The sequence below is a fragment of the Ranitomeya imitator genome, chromosome 2 (assembly GCF_032444005.1).
Source record: "Ranitomeya imitator isolate aRanImi1 chromosome 2, aRanImi1.pri, whole genome shotgun sequence".
NCBI lineage: Eukaryota > Metazoa > Chordata > Amphibia > Anura > Dendrobatidae > Ranitomeya > Ranitomeya imitator.
In genome coordinates this window covers 49,706,707-49,722,487 of record NC_091283.1, presented here as the reverse complement: position 1 = coordinate 49,722,487, position 15,781 = coordinate 49,706,707, and the positions used below count along the sequence as shown (strand labels likewise).

At 41.3% G+C, this 15,781-nt stretch overlaps 1 protein-coding gene across 1 annotated transcript; it reads right to left on the bottom strand.

Moving 5' to 3' along the window:
* Positions 1-699: 699 nt before the first annotated feature.
* Positions 700-11,688, bottom strand: LOC138666236 (cytochrome P450 2A4-like). The gene is made up of 9 exons (XM_069754471.1): positions 11,479-11,688; positions 9,765-9,927; positions 9,016-9,165; positions 6,306-6,466; positions 6,016-6,192; positions 5,741-5,882; positions 4,221-4,408; positions 3,889-4,030; positions 700-896 (listed from the first exon to the last, which is right to left on the bottom strand). Exons 1-9 carry the CDS (start codon positions 11,659-11,661, stop codon positions 700-702), a joined length of 1,503 nt encoding a protein of 500 aa, XP_069610572.1. The 5' UTR covers positions 11,662-11,688.
* Between the last annotated feature and the right edge of the window lie 4,093 nt (positions 11,689-15,781).

The window sequence follows — 15,781 nt, the reverse complement described above, 5'->3', positions numbered from 1 at the left end:
ATGCAAGCAATTCTAGTGCATTGAGGGCTTTGTGGGGGGTCATCACACTGCATGTAGATATCACTGCTCATGGGACACCATTGTTGACATCAGACCAGACTGAGTGCCATGAAAGGAGAATTAAGGGCTCCAGGAGGAAGATTACTTTGTAAAAAGAATACAAAAGTTGCGAGAAAAGCATTTGTGACCCTGCCATCCAACATTTAGACCAAGAGAAGTCCATTGGGTGCATCATGTTTCCTTTGAGCCTTTTCATTGACCTCATACCAGAACTATAAAAGTCCATCATGGTACAGAGCTCGACAATGCAATCACTAGCAATTTCTCCAGACCAAAGAAAACCCTACTGACAGTCTTTCCCATTCTTAAGGACTTGAGACAGTAGGTAGAAGGTTTATTTGAAAGCAGCTCAGGTGGTGATGGTAGCAGAATTATTAAGTGGTGGGCTTCAAGTTGTTCTTGAGGTTTTGAATATTGGAGGACAATATTACAATATGCGCCAAGACAGCAAGTTCTATAGAAGGGGTGATTTATGGGAAAAACCAGACTATTGTGCGATGACCTGAGGTTACCGATTGTTGAAAGTTATAAAAGTATCTACACAGACAGGGTGGATATGAATATATAATGCAACTTTATTTTGAGTTTCTCGTATTACAAACATGTAAATTATGAACAAGTTACCAGACAAAGTAATGTTTAAGAGCTCTTCCGACTTCTGGGGGTCACATACATCTTGAATGCCCTCGGTACTGCCATGTTTTTATTTGGCTCAGGGATGATATTAATTTCATCTGGAGTCAATATGGGTTTCAGGTTGTACTTCTGTAGTATGTTTGTCAGGAACAGAAATAATACCATCCGTGCCAGACGCTCGCCAATGCAACTTCTGCTGCCTGTGGGTAAAAAAAAAAATAAAAAAAAAAAAGTAATAATCTATACATACACTTTATACATAGTGACAATTAGTAAAGACTTTCTTGCAAATAAGTGTAAAATGAGTTGACAAGACTTATATGACATGGACAAATCAGCTCCAAGCCCATTATCACCATCATAACCAGGACAAGTTCTGCAAAACTGACCACCGTCTTTGGGAACACTTCAACTGATACCAATATTTTGTGACCTATTCAGGATAGCTTTAAAATTTGTTCGATATGACTTCTGAATTTTGCCATTTTCAATCTTTGCTCCTCTTCTTCCCAGAGCCAGAACTTTACTTTTCTGCCAATATTGCCACGTGAGGGCTTGTTTTTTTTGCAGGATGAGTTGTACTGTTGAATGTAACCATTGATTTTACCATATAGTGTACTGGAAAATAAAATCCCAATGCAGTGATGGCACAAAGTGCGATTTAGCATTTTTTTTTTTCTATGTTAACTAAATGCCAAAACTGACCTGCCATTATGATTCTCCAGGTCATTACAAGTGTGTAGATACCAAACATGTTCTTCTAAAGTGGTGAAAAAAAACAAAAAAAAAAAAGCGCCATTTTTTTCAGAGATCTGTAGTGCCTCCATTTTTCTGGGTCTGAGGGCTTACTTTTGTGCACCGATCTGACATTTTTATAAGAATCATGTGTGTGCGCGCACGCGTGCATGATCTTTTGATTGGATTTTGTTGCAATGTTGAAGCGACAAAAAAAAAAAAAAAAAAAAAAAAAAATTCTGGTGTTTACAAATCCCCTTCCCCCCCTTATGCCATTTGCAGATGGAATTTTCATTTATTAGGGCGATTTTGAATGCATCAATACCAAATGTGCATATTTATGGTTTTAATTTGAATGAGGTGACACGGGAGGGTGATTTGAACTTCTATTTTTTTTTTTAAATTCTTCACTTTACTTGCTTCAATAGTCTCCAAGGGAGACTAGAAGCTGCGATCATCTGATTGCTGTGCTACATAGAGCAGGGCTGCAGCAGTATGTAGCAGATACACTTGCTAAGGACACCAACTGCTGGGTGGTGCTCATAGCTATCCAGCTATGTCAACCATAGGGGTCTCCTTCTGACCCGGGGTTGTCATGTAAACACATCAGCGACCTGTGGTCATGTGAAACGGGTGCCGATGGGAAGAGGCAATGACTTGCTTCCTGCGTGTGCATATTAAATGCCGCCGTCAGTTTGACAGCAGCATTTAACAGCTGCGGTTGAATTGCATTTCCACCCATGGCTGTTATGGGCACATGTTTGCTTATCAGATCAGTTGTCATGTGCCAGAAGAGGTGCGAACTCATCCCTGGAGCCTGCACCAAACAGTCGAGGCATCCAATGATGGACTCAGACCGTCATTGGATGTTTAAGGGGTTTATGTTATTTATTTATAGTGCAGGTGCTGGCTGATGAGTACTCCCATCATTCGCAGCTTGCTCACTATTAGTGGCAGCAGTTCTAGGCTGAAGGAAGAAGTAGTCCCATCAGCTGATGCCATTGACCAGAGGTAAACTTTACCTCAGATCACAGCTGGGGGCTCACGATGCTATTTGACAGTGAGAAATGCAGCTGTCTGACCAATAATTTTACTGTCAATCAGAAATAGTGTTTGCTGCTCTGTCATGCACATTACAGCATTGCAGACACTTGATGTTTGTGTGCGCCCCCATTCAAGTGATGAGTTCAGGTTCCCATTTTAAATGTGTGTTTGGCCAAATCTGAACATCTAGCGGGTCCACCCATCTAACAAGGATATTTACAGCAACTATTAAACTAGGCAAAAAAATAAAAATTTTACGTTGTTCACCGAATGGGTTAACTAGTGGGACCATTTAAGGTTTGGGTGTTCTGGACATGTCAAAATTAGTGTACTATTTTATAATCTTTATGGGTACAGTGTGATTAAAAAATACAATTTTAGTTACTGTAGTTCCACTATGGGACTGTCACAGCTCGGATTGACGTTAGAAGTTATAGCAATGCAATGCTTTTAGTGTCAGTACTGAACTGACTAGTTAGACCATACACTGCTCATGATCTAACTAGCCCCAGATTTGTTAAGACAACATCAGGTCACCATGGCAGTGATCAGCCTCTTGCTATGACTTCGGGACGCTGGAGGGCAGAGGGCATATATCAGTATTTAGTGGGTTAAACTGCAACTGTTAACCTGTCAAATACCCCTGTCATCTATTACAACGGTGCACAATGGCACCCCCACAAGTGCCGTCAATTGGCATGTAGGTACCAATTGGATGATACGCCAGGTCATCTGCTGAAGACCCCTGTGCCAGTTATGATGGTACTCATTAGCTTTCATTGGAAACATGTTACATACTGTATGCTATATTATACAAAGTAACACAGTACACAGCAATGATGTATATTTCACAAGCAAAGAAAAGATCAGTGTCCTTAAAAGGGAGCAAAAAAGAAAAAAAAATGTTTGCATCACTCCTTTCCCGACCACATTGTTAAAAAAGAAACAATTTTAGTATTGTGGTGTTGAAAGTCTGATCTAACAGTTTAACATCATTTAATCCAATTTATAGGTTGTGAACTCATCCCATAATAAAAGCCCTCATGTGGCCATATCAATGGAAAAAGAAAGATTGTGTCTACCACCCCACAAAGGTCCAGCCATGATAAAGATGCTAAAATGTGTACGCAACTTGTCAGGATCATGGTTAATATACGAGACAACTGGTCATTGAACTAGAAACATTAAGGTTTGTGTGGATTTGACATCCCTTCACAATAAAGGTGACCATGTAAATCTTTGTAGATGTGGTTAATATTTAATATTTATCCTAGGTCTGGCCAAGTATATGATGCATTGACAGAATCAGTGATCCGAGTTTAAGCCACTACAACACCAGTTAACGACTGCCACAATACACTGCTGACAATGTTTGCCAAGATGAAAGGTCAATCAATATGGTGACCAAATTACCTAATGAGAAAGGCACAAAGGCATCATTCTTACGGAAGCTTCCATTAGCATTCAGGAAGTTTGTGGGATCAAACTGTAGAGGGTTCTTAAAGTATTTGGGATCCTTCAAGACAGAAGTCAGCAATGGAAAAATTATAGTGCCCTGCAAGAGAAGAACCAGAGCATGAACTTCAAAATGACATGGGCTAGAATCTTTAAATTTATGGTTTCACTGTATTAAACAGTGGTATACCCCCTTCGGATGAGTACATGACAAGCAAAATTACAAAAAAAAAAAAAAAAATTGCTGGGACTTCCAGCCCCTATAGAATTAAGAAAACTGAAATGCTAACCTTAGGAATGTTGTATCCTCGGAACCTTGTGTTTTGAATGGTTGCGTGTGAAAGTCCCATTGGAGTGATGTCCGCAAACCTTTGAATTTCATGTACAACGGCATTCGTGTAAGGCATCTTGTCTTGATCGTTTAATGAAGGACATCGATTCTGGCCAATCACCTCATCCACCTCCACATGAATCTTTCCTTTTTTTGGCATGCATGACAAATCATTTTAAGATGGTATACAAAGTATAGTAAATATTCCTCAGCAGTTTCTATGTGGCATCAGAAATGTGGACAACTTGGGTTGGCTACAACATGGCTCTAGTTTGGCATTACCAGGAACTGCCCATTCCCCCCTCCCCCGCCAACTACAGTCTTGGTTTGCAGACATGTTTTGGTTGGTTGCCCTTCAGCGCAAAGCAGGCTGCCCAATTTGGTTTGTATGAGAGGGTAATGTCTCTCCTATGCCACGCAATGCTCTGTTACTGGTAATGTGAGGATTTGGTCAGCCCGTGTCCTAAACTTTGTTACTTTTAAAAGATTAAAAAATAAAGTTTAAGCACCATTTAATCACTTAATTCGTTCTCTGCATTGGCCAATTTACTTGGGAGTCAAAGCTGTATAACTTGGAAGATATTTCTATGCAGCTGTCATGCTTGGGACATGAGCACTGAAGGCAAGTTCAAGAGTTGCAATCCTCATCCATGCTTTGGCTGTATGACACTTTCATAAGGTTCCCCTTAATAATATCATAAAGTGCCCTTCTGATAGGTTACGGCTAGTGGTTACGGCTAGTGGTTGTAGGCCCGATGGTTAGGAAAGCTGTCAGTAGCAGTTCATATTTCCAGCAGCTTAGCCCAAGTGAAACTAGCTTTACAGAATTCCCATTCCAAACCATGTGGTTGTTTGGTGCAGAATAGGACAGGTCCTACATTGTGAGACTCTTAACCTGTCTACTCTGGTCAAAAGTTAGATATCCAAGAGAAATTCAAGGGAATAGAAAGTGGTCTTTTCTGCAGATGTCCAAGAGAGACCCTTTGTTCACTTACTATAGCCTTTATGAAAAATCGGTATTGTAAGCTTAACCACCTACATACATTACAAGAATACCTCAACCTAAAGACTATGCTTCTATAGCATCATAGTCCACAGCACAGATAAAAGTTGTCCCCAATGGGGCTCATGATCTAACTTCCTAGTCTGTTTGAATGTGGTAGGAACTAGAGAACATCCATGCAGCTACCACAAGAACTCCTTCCAGATGTTGTCCTTGTGGGATTTGAACCCAGGACCCCAGCATCTGTGCTAACCACTGTGCTGCACTACTCCCTTTTCTGGAGATCATGTTTTATAAGACTCGGGCAAAACCAAACACCATGCCTGTTCATAAGTTGTGTTTAGTAACAGCTCAGTTATATTCACTTTAATCAAGTTGGAAATTAAGAAATAAGCCATGAACTTTTTTTTTATGGAAAGCAGCCATGTTTTTATAGTCCTTGACCAACCCTCCAACAAGAAAAGAGAAGCACTTACTTTCCACATGTGGATATTTGAGCAAATAGAGCAAGCCATACTGCAGGGTTATACTTGTTGTTTCTGTTCCAGCGAAAAATAGGTCGATGATCGTACCAGACAAGTTCTCAAAGTGGAATTCAGTTTTTGGATTGTACTCCTCCTGCAAAGTCACAGAATATTTGTAATTGTCATAGGTAGTGTGGTTCGTTAATTTTATAGTGTTCCATGTAGATACTATGAGAAACCACTTTTTCACCTTTCATAAAAAGTTTTACATAATGTTTATACGTCACCTCCTCCATCTTTATTAGGTAAGAGTCAAGGAAACTCTTGGGACAGTTTGGGTCAAGTGTCACTTTGTGATTTTCCATGGACTCTGCAATAAAGTCTTGCAGTTTTGCCAAATTTATAAATATCTTCTGATGGGGTCCGGAAATACGACTGAGGATGCTAGGAAACATGTTGAGAAACTGCAAAAAAAAAAAAAAAAAAAAAAAGTTGGATTGATAATTCTGCAACCCCTTCTGTCGTAGGGCAGGTTATCTAAAGACTTAACCAAGAGTTTAGAAAATTATTAACTTACCATTCCCCAAGATGTAGACATAAGTATGGTCATTTCTTTCAGCAAGGTATAAAAGGTCCTAAATTTGACATCTTCATAATCAAAACGTTCTCCAAACACAACTGAGCAGAGAACATTGCAGATAGCCGAGGTCAATATATGTGCTGGGTTAAAGGGATTTGCTGAAAGAAGGAGGTGGTATTTGATTTAACAATTTGTTACAGATGTGTCCTTCCTGAACATGGCCTAAAATGTGATGTGGATTGGGAGTGGAGACAAGTTTTTATTTACTGTATATTCTTGGAAAACCCTCTAGGTTAGCGTGCACACTGCAGATATTTGGTAGAAAAGGCACAGCTAGGTTACTGAGATTCTAAGGCTGGGGTCACACTACTGTTGAATGTATACGAGTGCTATGCAAGAACACATCGCATAGCACTTTGACCAGTGTTAATCTATGGGGCAGCTCCCATCACCGTACTTTTTTGTCATGCATATTCAACGTGTGTTAAATCGCAGCATGTTGTGATGGTCACAAAGACTTGTCAATGCAAGCCTATGGGTGCGAGAAAAACTCAAGACACCACATGGACCATTAGTGTAGCTTGCGACAGATATGCACACTCTATTTCAACCCATTGAGCCATTAAACTCAATGGTGAAAATGTAAAACCATATGCATGGGTGTGAGAAGGAGAGAAAAAAAAAATATATATATACAGGTCCTTCTCAAAAAGTTAGCATATAGTGTTAAATTTCATTATTTACCATAATGTAATGATTACAATTAAACTTTCATATATTATAGATTCATTATCCACCAACTGAAATTTGTCAGGTCTTTTATTGTTTTAATACTGATGATTTTGGCATACAACTCCTGATAACCCAAAATACCTGTCTCAATAAATTAGCATATTTCACCCATCCAATCAAATAAAAGTGTTTAATAACAAACAAAAAAACAAATAATAATGTTCAGTTATGCACTCAATACTTGGTCGGGAATCCTTTGGCAGAAACGACTGCTTCAATGCGGCGTGGCATGGAGGCAATCAGCCTGTGACACTGCTGAGATGTTATGGAGGCCCAGGATGCTTCAATAGCGGCCTTAAGCTCATCCAGAGTGTTGGGTCTTGCGTCTCTCAACTTTCTCTTCACAATATCCCACAGATTCTCTATGGGGTTCAGGTCAGGAGAGTTGGCAGGCCAATTGAGCACAGTAATACCATGGTCAGTAAACCATTTACCAGTGGTTTTGGCACTGTGAGCAGGTGCCAGGTCGTGCTGAAAAATGAAATCTTCATCTCCATAAAGCATTTCAGCCGATGGAAGCATGAAGTGCTCCAAAATCTCCTGATAGCTAGCTGCATTGACCCTGCCCTTGATGAAACACAGTGGACCAACACCAGCAGCTGACATGGCACCCCACACCATCACTGACTGTGGGTACTTGACACTGGACTTCAGGCATTTTGGCATTTCCTTCTCCCCAGTCTTCCTCCAGACTGGCATCTTGATTTCCGAATGACATGCAAAATTTGCTTTCATCAGAAAAAAGTACTTGGGACCACTTAGCAACAGTCCAGTGCTGCTTCTCTGTAGCCCAGGTCAGGCGCCTCTGCCGCTGTTTATGGTTCAAAAGTGGCTTTACCTGGGGAATGCGGCACCTGTAGCCCGTTTCCTGCACACGCCTGTGCACGGTGGCTCTGGATGTTTCCACACCAGACTCAGTCCACTGCTTCCTCAGGTTCCCCAAGGTCTGGAATCGGTCCTTCTCCACAATCTTCCTCAGGGTCCGGTCTCCTCTTCTCGTTGTACAGCGTTTTCTGCCACATTGTTTCCTTCCAACAGACTTACCATTGAGGTGCCTTGATACAGCACTCTGGGAACAGCCTATTTGTTGAGAAATTTCTTTCTGGGTCTTACCCTCTTGCTTGAGGGTGTCAATGATGGCCTTCTTGACATCTGTCAGGTCGCTAGTCTTACCCATGATGGGGGTTTTGAGTAATGAACCAGGCAGGGAGTTTATAAAAGCCTCAGGTATCTTTTGCATGTGTTTAGAGTTAATTAGTTGATTCAGAAGATTAGGGTAATAGGTCGTTTAGAGAACCTTTTCTTGATATGCCAATTTATTGAGACAGGTTTTTTGGGTTATCAGGAGTTGTATGCCAAAATCATCAGTATTAAAACAATAAAAGACCTGACAAATTTCAGTTGGTGGATAATGAATCTATAATATATGAAAGTTTAATTGTAATCATTACATTATGGTAAATAATGAAATTTAACACTATATGCTAACTTTTTGAGAAGGACCTGTATGTATGATGTATGAATATATATATATATATTCATACATCTCTGGAGAGGGGTGGCTAGGATTTCAGGAGTTAACTCCCCAGCCTTCAATGCAAATACACACACGGTCAGGCTGTGTTGGACAGTTTTCTTAACAAGCTATAAACTATGCAAGACAGAAGATTTCACAGAGGAAGGCCAACAGAAAAAAAAAAACAAAAAAACAAGTCGATTGCAAGCCTGCTTATTTTCATGCTGTCCAACTATCCCAATTCCATAACAAGACCATTTAACGTGTTCCATGCAATTATAAAATATACCATATCAATGCAGTATTACATTCAATTTGAAACAGACAATTCCAGATTACAATTTTGACCAGTTTCATTAGCACACACTACCCTTCCAAATTTTTCTTCTTTTACCTCACCTTTGGTCTTCTCAATCTCTTCAGTCAAGTAATGCGCTTCCTCTTGTATACGTTCTTCAATGCTTTTTGCTCCCTTTCCAAATGTTATCAAGGCAGAAAGAGAAAAACTGCGCAACTGTCTCCATCTCTCACCATTGGTCAAGATCAATCCTGATTAGGAGACAAACAGACACTTCTCCATATCAAGTAACTGCCATTTTGTGATGCAAGATCTGTGCTCTTGTGGGCCATTTTTGATCCTTCTCTTTTCACCTCCAAAGTGTTGAAACACAGTTACAGCATCAGAGACTGTTCAATCCACTGATTGACGGCATCTGAGAGGTGTGAAAACAAGTCCCCCCGCAGAAGACTGGAGAAACTTAGCTGGTCAACAAGTAGAAATTTCACATACTGCACTCCAAAAGCAACAAGCATGAAAATTTCTGCAAGTGTAGTGACGCAGTGTAAAGTGGGAATGAACAGCAGACTCATGGACGCTGTGGGAATTTTTCAGTCCTCAACTTTCTGGGCTCAAGTGACAGGTACTCAGAGTGACATTGGATGTTGTTATGAGGAGTTCCTTGGATTCGATACAGTTTATCGAAAATTTGCTAATGCTCTTGCATACATGAGATTGACCTTTTGAGAGCCACAACTTATTTTTTTCTATTTAAAAACTGTTAACCCACCATCCCCACAACCGATATCAAGGCATCATTTTGAGCAATTCTTAGCCAAGATCAATAGTTTCAGCAAGATCTGTTACACACCATAATCTCTGAAGAGCAGATCTCCAACTTCTGAGGGTCCTCTCATGCTGAATACTTCTCCATTATCTAGTAAAGCCTCTTTCACACAATCATAACCGATAAGGACCACAACGGGTGTGCTGGACATGTAGATGGTGAACACTGGACCGAAAGTCTCACTAAGCTGGAAGAAAAAGATTAAAGAAATAAAATATGAATTTTCCACTCTAAAAATATGATGCAACATTTGGCACATTGATCAGTAATTTATGGCAAAAAACAAACAAATGGATGGTCCTTTGATAATCGTACTTAAAAGTGAATTTGTTTATGGGGTGCTAGGAATATGGTCAGTATTATGGAAAGATCATGAGTGGTAATTAATGGATGATTGGGAGTAGGGGGGGGGGAATGCAGCTGCAACTACTGTTTGCCATGTATTGACTGGATAATGGGAAGGGGGATGAACAAAAAGTTGACCCTTTATGCTACAGCACTTATGTTTTGGCCTGTGAAGCATCGTTACATGCCAGTATGCCGGATATTTAGGCATTAGAAATTAGTAAATCAATTTGATATGAAGTTTAGGAATTCACTGAAGTTGGCAAACTCGAACAATGTTGGAGCCGGTTGTTGTGCATCACAGGTAGGCTCGGACTGGCCCACAGGGTGACAGGGGAATCCCCCGGTGGGACCCTGTGCAGAAATGGGCCCCCCCAACCCCACTATATGGGCATTTGGCATAATTACAATTAATTCACTCTGTACATAAAAAGCAGCATCTCATCATTCATTAACTAAACTACCCAGTTTATTATATAGAGATAGAAGTAAGTTTGTGAACAATGGTAGTATATTTGTATGCAGTCAGTTACTGGTGGGCCCCTAGCACCCCAGTCCACACACTGATCACAGGAGTACAAAGATGTCAGCCATGGGGGGGACCTTCAGCATGCACTGGGAAGGGGGATGGGTGTCAGACACTCCAATTGGGCATCTTAAGGGAACTTGATAGCTGACACATTGATGGATTGATGGACTGCATGTATCAGGCACTGGTTGTATGGTTTCAGTCTGGCATATGAGGGTTCCGAGTTTCTCATCTGGAGGAACACTCCCTGCATGTATAGGTTGAAACTAGCGATGAGCGAAAGTGGTCAGATAAGGTGTTCTTCGAGCATGCTCGAGTACAATCCAAATGTGCCTTTGGCATGCTCAGATATAGCGTTCACGCAGCAGTACATCTCGCAGCTTTTAGACAGTGGCAACAAACAAGAAGATTGCCTGACAGCTGCACCATATGCAGGGATTGCCCAACAGGCAGGAATCATACAGCCACGGGGTCCGGAACATATACGAGCAATGTGAAGACACTCAGATGTAACCCGAGCATGCTCGATCGTCACTAGTTGAGATCTGTCAGTCATTGGCAGCAACCTTATAAACTATTCCATAGCAGTTTTTAAAGTAAGATTTTCCCTGACATAATGTAGTGTTTGAGTCACACAGCCAGTGTGATACACAGTGCCTGGGAACCAAGCAGCACGCATCAGATGTCAGGTTCCCTTTAAATGTAAGGGAGCCTATTCCATACAAGGATACACATTTGGAAGGGGTTAAATACGTGTGGTCTATGGAAAAAAAAAAAAAAAAAAAACAGGATAGTGAATATGGGGGTCTCAGTACTCGTGCTAGAGAATGTGTATTGACATGGGACATTTGAACCCAGACTAACCTGCACCAGAGACTCGGGCATTTCTTTATTATCAACATGGAATGTGGTGCCCAGAAAGGGCAGTGGCGGTGGTCCAGGGGGCATATTTTTCTTTTTGAGAGTCTTTCTCCATGCATAGATATACAGGACAAGCAAGAACAAGATGCCAGAGATAATAGCCCGTGGTTCGATATCCAGCTCCATTGTGATCAGTAACCTGGAAGAGACACACAGGAGTGCATTAAACAAAGTTAAAGAAGTAAAAAATAAAAATAATTCATGGATACTGAGAGAGATATATATATATATATATATATATATATATATATAAACGACATGGAGTAGTAACTTCTACAGTGCCATGTCCATCTGAACCAGATGTGGCATTTGTAATCTTATAATATGCACCACTCATCAATGGACCAATAAAAAGGAGATGTGAAATATAATATATAATTTTTTTTCTTCTTTTTAAACAAGTACATGAAACACAATTACTATAATAAAGAATAACAGGGAAATAATGAAACCACCAGCACAGGAGCCCATAAAATAAAAAGTATAGGAAGAACCTGTAAGTTGCAGCAGAAAGCCCCACAAGTATCACTAGACCTGTGGCTTCATCAGGGGCAAAGTAAGGCAGGTTAGAAACAGAGTCCTTTATATATGCGACACATAAGGGAAAATCAATTAATTAGTTACCACATGTAGAGTCCAGCTGTCCAGAAGATCAGCTCCGTGGTAGCAGAAAGCAGCATGGAGTCATGAGCACAGCATTTGTGCAATGTCAAGACATAAAGTTTGCTGATAGTGTGCACTGTGACTGCGCTATTAACAATAAAGTTGTATGAAGATAGACATAAAGTTTGTTGAATGTGTTCACAAGTTGACAATAAAGTTATGTGAACAAAAAATTACAATTGTAGATTAACTTTTCATTATTTTTCATGTATGTATTGATATGGTTTACATTCTTGTAGCTTGTTCCAAACGTCTATTTTTTACATATATTGATAGTATCTAGATCCAAATAGCTACCTATAGCTGTCTTACCTCCCAACTAGAAATAGGGGCAGAATATGCGGCCCATGTAGCACGCACTGGCGAACTTTGACCGTCTCCCCTCGCCACACCCCGAGCTGTATCCCTTTATCATTTCTTTCTACCCTGGCAGGAGGAGATGTCAGATGCCCGAGACGGCCGGACCGTAGGTCCAAATCTGGGACTGTCTGCTGTATCCAGGACAGTTGGAACTAGAGATTAGTGGACTCACCCACGGGACTCCAGTCCAGCATAGTCCAGCATGCAGGTCAGCCCTATCTGGTGGCTGGGCGGACAGACTGTGAATCTCTTACTTCCGGCATCCGTGGCGCATCTTTTGATTACCCAGAGCTGACGCAACATCATCTGTGCGTCCTGCTCATCTCTAGTGGGGACCTATGGAATTATATTTTGTTCATTCACTCATTGTCAAAGCTGCCAGAACTTTCTCATCTTTATGTAGCTTCACTATAAGGCTACTTTCACACTAGTGTCGTACTCAGCCCGTCACAGTGCGTCGGACCGACGTACCGATGAATACTGTGGAAGCGCCGCACAACAGGGGCAGCGGATGCATTTTTACAACGCATCCGCTGCCCCATTGTGAGTTGTGGGGAGGAGTGGGCGGAGTTCCAGCCGCGCATGCGAGGTCGGAAATGGCGGACACGACGCACCAAAAAACATTACAACCAACGTTTTTTGGTGCCAACGGTCCGACGCAACACGACGCAACCGTCGCACGATGGTTGCGACGTGTGGCAATGCGTCGCTAATGTTAGTCTATGGAGAAAAAAGGCATCCTGCTGACAACTTTGCAGGATGCGTTTTTTCTGCAAAACGACACATTGCGACGAAGGCCAAACGATGCTAGTGTGAAAGTAGCCTAAGACAGCTGGCTTCTTGGTTTCTGAAATACAAGTCTATGGGAAAATGCAGGATCCTGCAAAAATTTTCTCAAAAATCGACGGATTGTGACGGTTCTGAAAAGACGGAAGTGTGAAAGTAGCCTAAGGCCGTGTTCACACATAGCATGTCTTTTTTTTTCCGCAGGTGTCCGCACCAAAATATGCAATAACAATCTTCTCTGACTATTGCAGTTTTGTTACATTTTTTTTTATGAATGCGCCTTTTATTTGATATATTTTGGTGCAAGTGCAGATGTGAAGCAGCATTTTTTAAGTGTGTTTTTTTTATAAAGTAACTGCAGTTTTTTAAATGCTTTTTTCCAGGCTCTCAATAAAAGCCTCTAGAAAAAAAAAATTAGAAAAGATTATTATTGAGTCATTTGATGTGGAAACCTGCAGAAAATGTTTACGCTACATGTGAACACAGCCTCAGCATTTTATTTGTTTTTCATTTTTTTTGCTCCATTTACCGATCATCATAAATATTCTGATCTCTGTGTTTTACAGGTTATTACGATTACAGGGACAAGGAATTTTATGATTTGTGATGCTTATTATTATTTTTTTTAACGTGCATTAAAAATTACATTTTTGTAATTGTTTGTTTTACTTTTTTTTGGTTATTTTGTAGGAAGAAAAAAATTACTTTTATTTTCCCTCTAGAATGCAGAGACGTAGAGATTCACTGCTATATATACTTAAGGGTATGTGCACACGTTGCGGATTCCATTGCAATTTTTTCCGCATCCGCAGGTAAAATGACTTGCGTTTTACCTGCGGATTCCCTGCGGATTTTGTGCAGATTTTGTGCGGATTTCGCCTGTGTTTTTACACCTGCGGATTCCTATAATGAAATAGGTGTAAAACGCTGCGGAATCCGCACAAAGAATTGACATGCTGCGGAAAATAATCCGCTGCATTTCTGAGCGGAATTTTCTGCAGCATGTGCACAGCGTATTTGGTTTTCTATAGGTTTACATGGTACGGTACAACACATGGAAAACTGCTGGGGATCCGGGTATGTGCACACGTTGCAGATTTTGCTGCAGATCCACAGCGGATTTGACACTGTGGATTCACAGCAGTTTTCCAGGCTGTTTAGAGTACCATGTAAACCTATGGAAAACCAAATCCGCAGTGCACATGTTGTGGAAATTTCAAACGCAGCGGTTTATTTTCCGCAGCATGTCAATTCTTTGTGCGGATTCCGAAGCGCTTTACACCTGTTCCTGTATAGGAATCCGCAGGTGTAAAAACGCAGGCAAAATCGGCATTAAATCCGCAGGTAAAAAGCAGGGTGTTTTACCTGCGGATTTTACAGAATCTGTGCAGAAAAATCCGCAATGGAATCCGTGACGTGGGCACATACCCTAACTCTATGTACTAGTATAATCTTCTTATGGGTTCAGAGCCTACAAAAGCAGCTTCATATATCGAAAACTCCCCCAGTAGTGTCAATGCAGGCTGTTGCGCCTCACTTTAGCTGTTGTCTGTAATTTTACAGGTTATGGGTTTGATTCCCTGGGATCAAAAAAGAGAAAAATCACATTCTTTGTAATTGTTTTTCAAGCCTCCATGTGTTAGGTGTCAAGATCCCGCCTCTGCACAGGGGTAATCTCGAACCATCTCCGCTGCGGTCTCCCATTCTTCTCCAGCCACAGTGGAGTCTGCTCAGCAGAGACATCAGTCCCAGCGTCTAGCTGAGGATGATACTGGACGACTGGCTACTACTGCCTTTCCAGCTTCTGCCATTGTAGCCAGTACTGGGCAGCGGCGAGCAGATGTGTTTGGGACTAAGTCCTGCTCTTCCCTTTCTGAGCATGCCCAGGGCAAGATCTCTCATTGGAGATCAAGGGTCACATGCTTAGATACTGCAGACAATCCCATTGGTCCTTTAGGAAGGTCCTGAAGGTGTTCTTCTTCTGTGGCTTACTTCCATTGGTCCGTCTGGGAAGGTCCTATTCTTGCTGCAGCTATAAAAGGTTTGCATGGCCGCACGGCCATGCGCTAGTGTACATTTGGAATCGTGTGTGTGTTGATGAGTGCAAGTCGTTCTTTAAAATCTCCTACCTTGAGTATGACTGTTCGCAAAAGGTGGATGCTTGCTGTCTAGCGCCCGACTAAGCTGTCAACATAAAGACACACGATACAGCGTCTATTGCTGTAACCGCCAGTGCAGCACCGTGCGCTTAGAGAGCGCTTTCCTATCCCAAGTCTGGATGGTTAGTGGCGTCCGCCAAAGCGGCACAGCACGCACTCTTTTGCTTTAAGTTATATTTTCTGTTACTTTGACACCCCAGTTGCGGAGTCGAGCGCAAGTGGTCTGAATGTACTTTAATCCTGTGTCTTGGGATAGAGTCCTGAGACTCCTTGCTTGC

Coding starts and splice junctions, on each gene's coding strand:
- LOC138666236 (XM_069754471.1), bottom strand. CDS start 11,661: ATGGAGCTGGATATCGAACCACGGGCTATTATCTCTGGCATCTTGTTC. Junction 4,409..5,740: donor CAAATATCCACATGTGGAAA/GTAAGTGCTTCT, acceptor TGCCAAAAAAAG/GAAAGATTCATGTGGAGGTG. Junction 4,031..4,220: donor GAGGATACAACATTCCTAAG/GTTAGCATTTCA, acceptor CTTCTCTTGCAG/GGCACTATAATTTTTCCATT.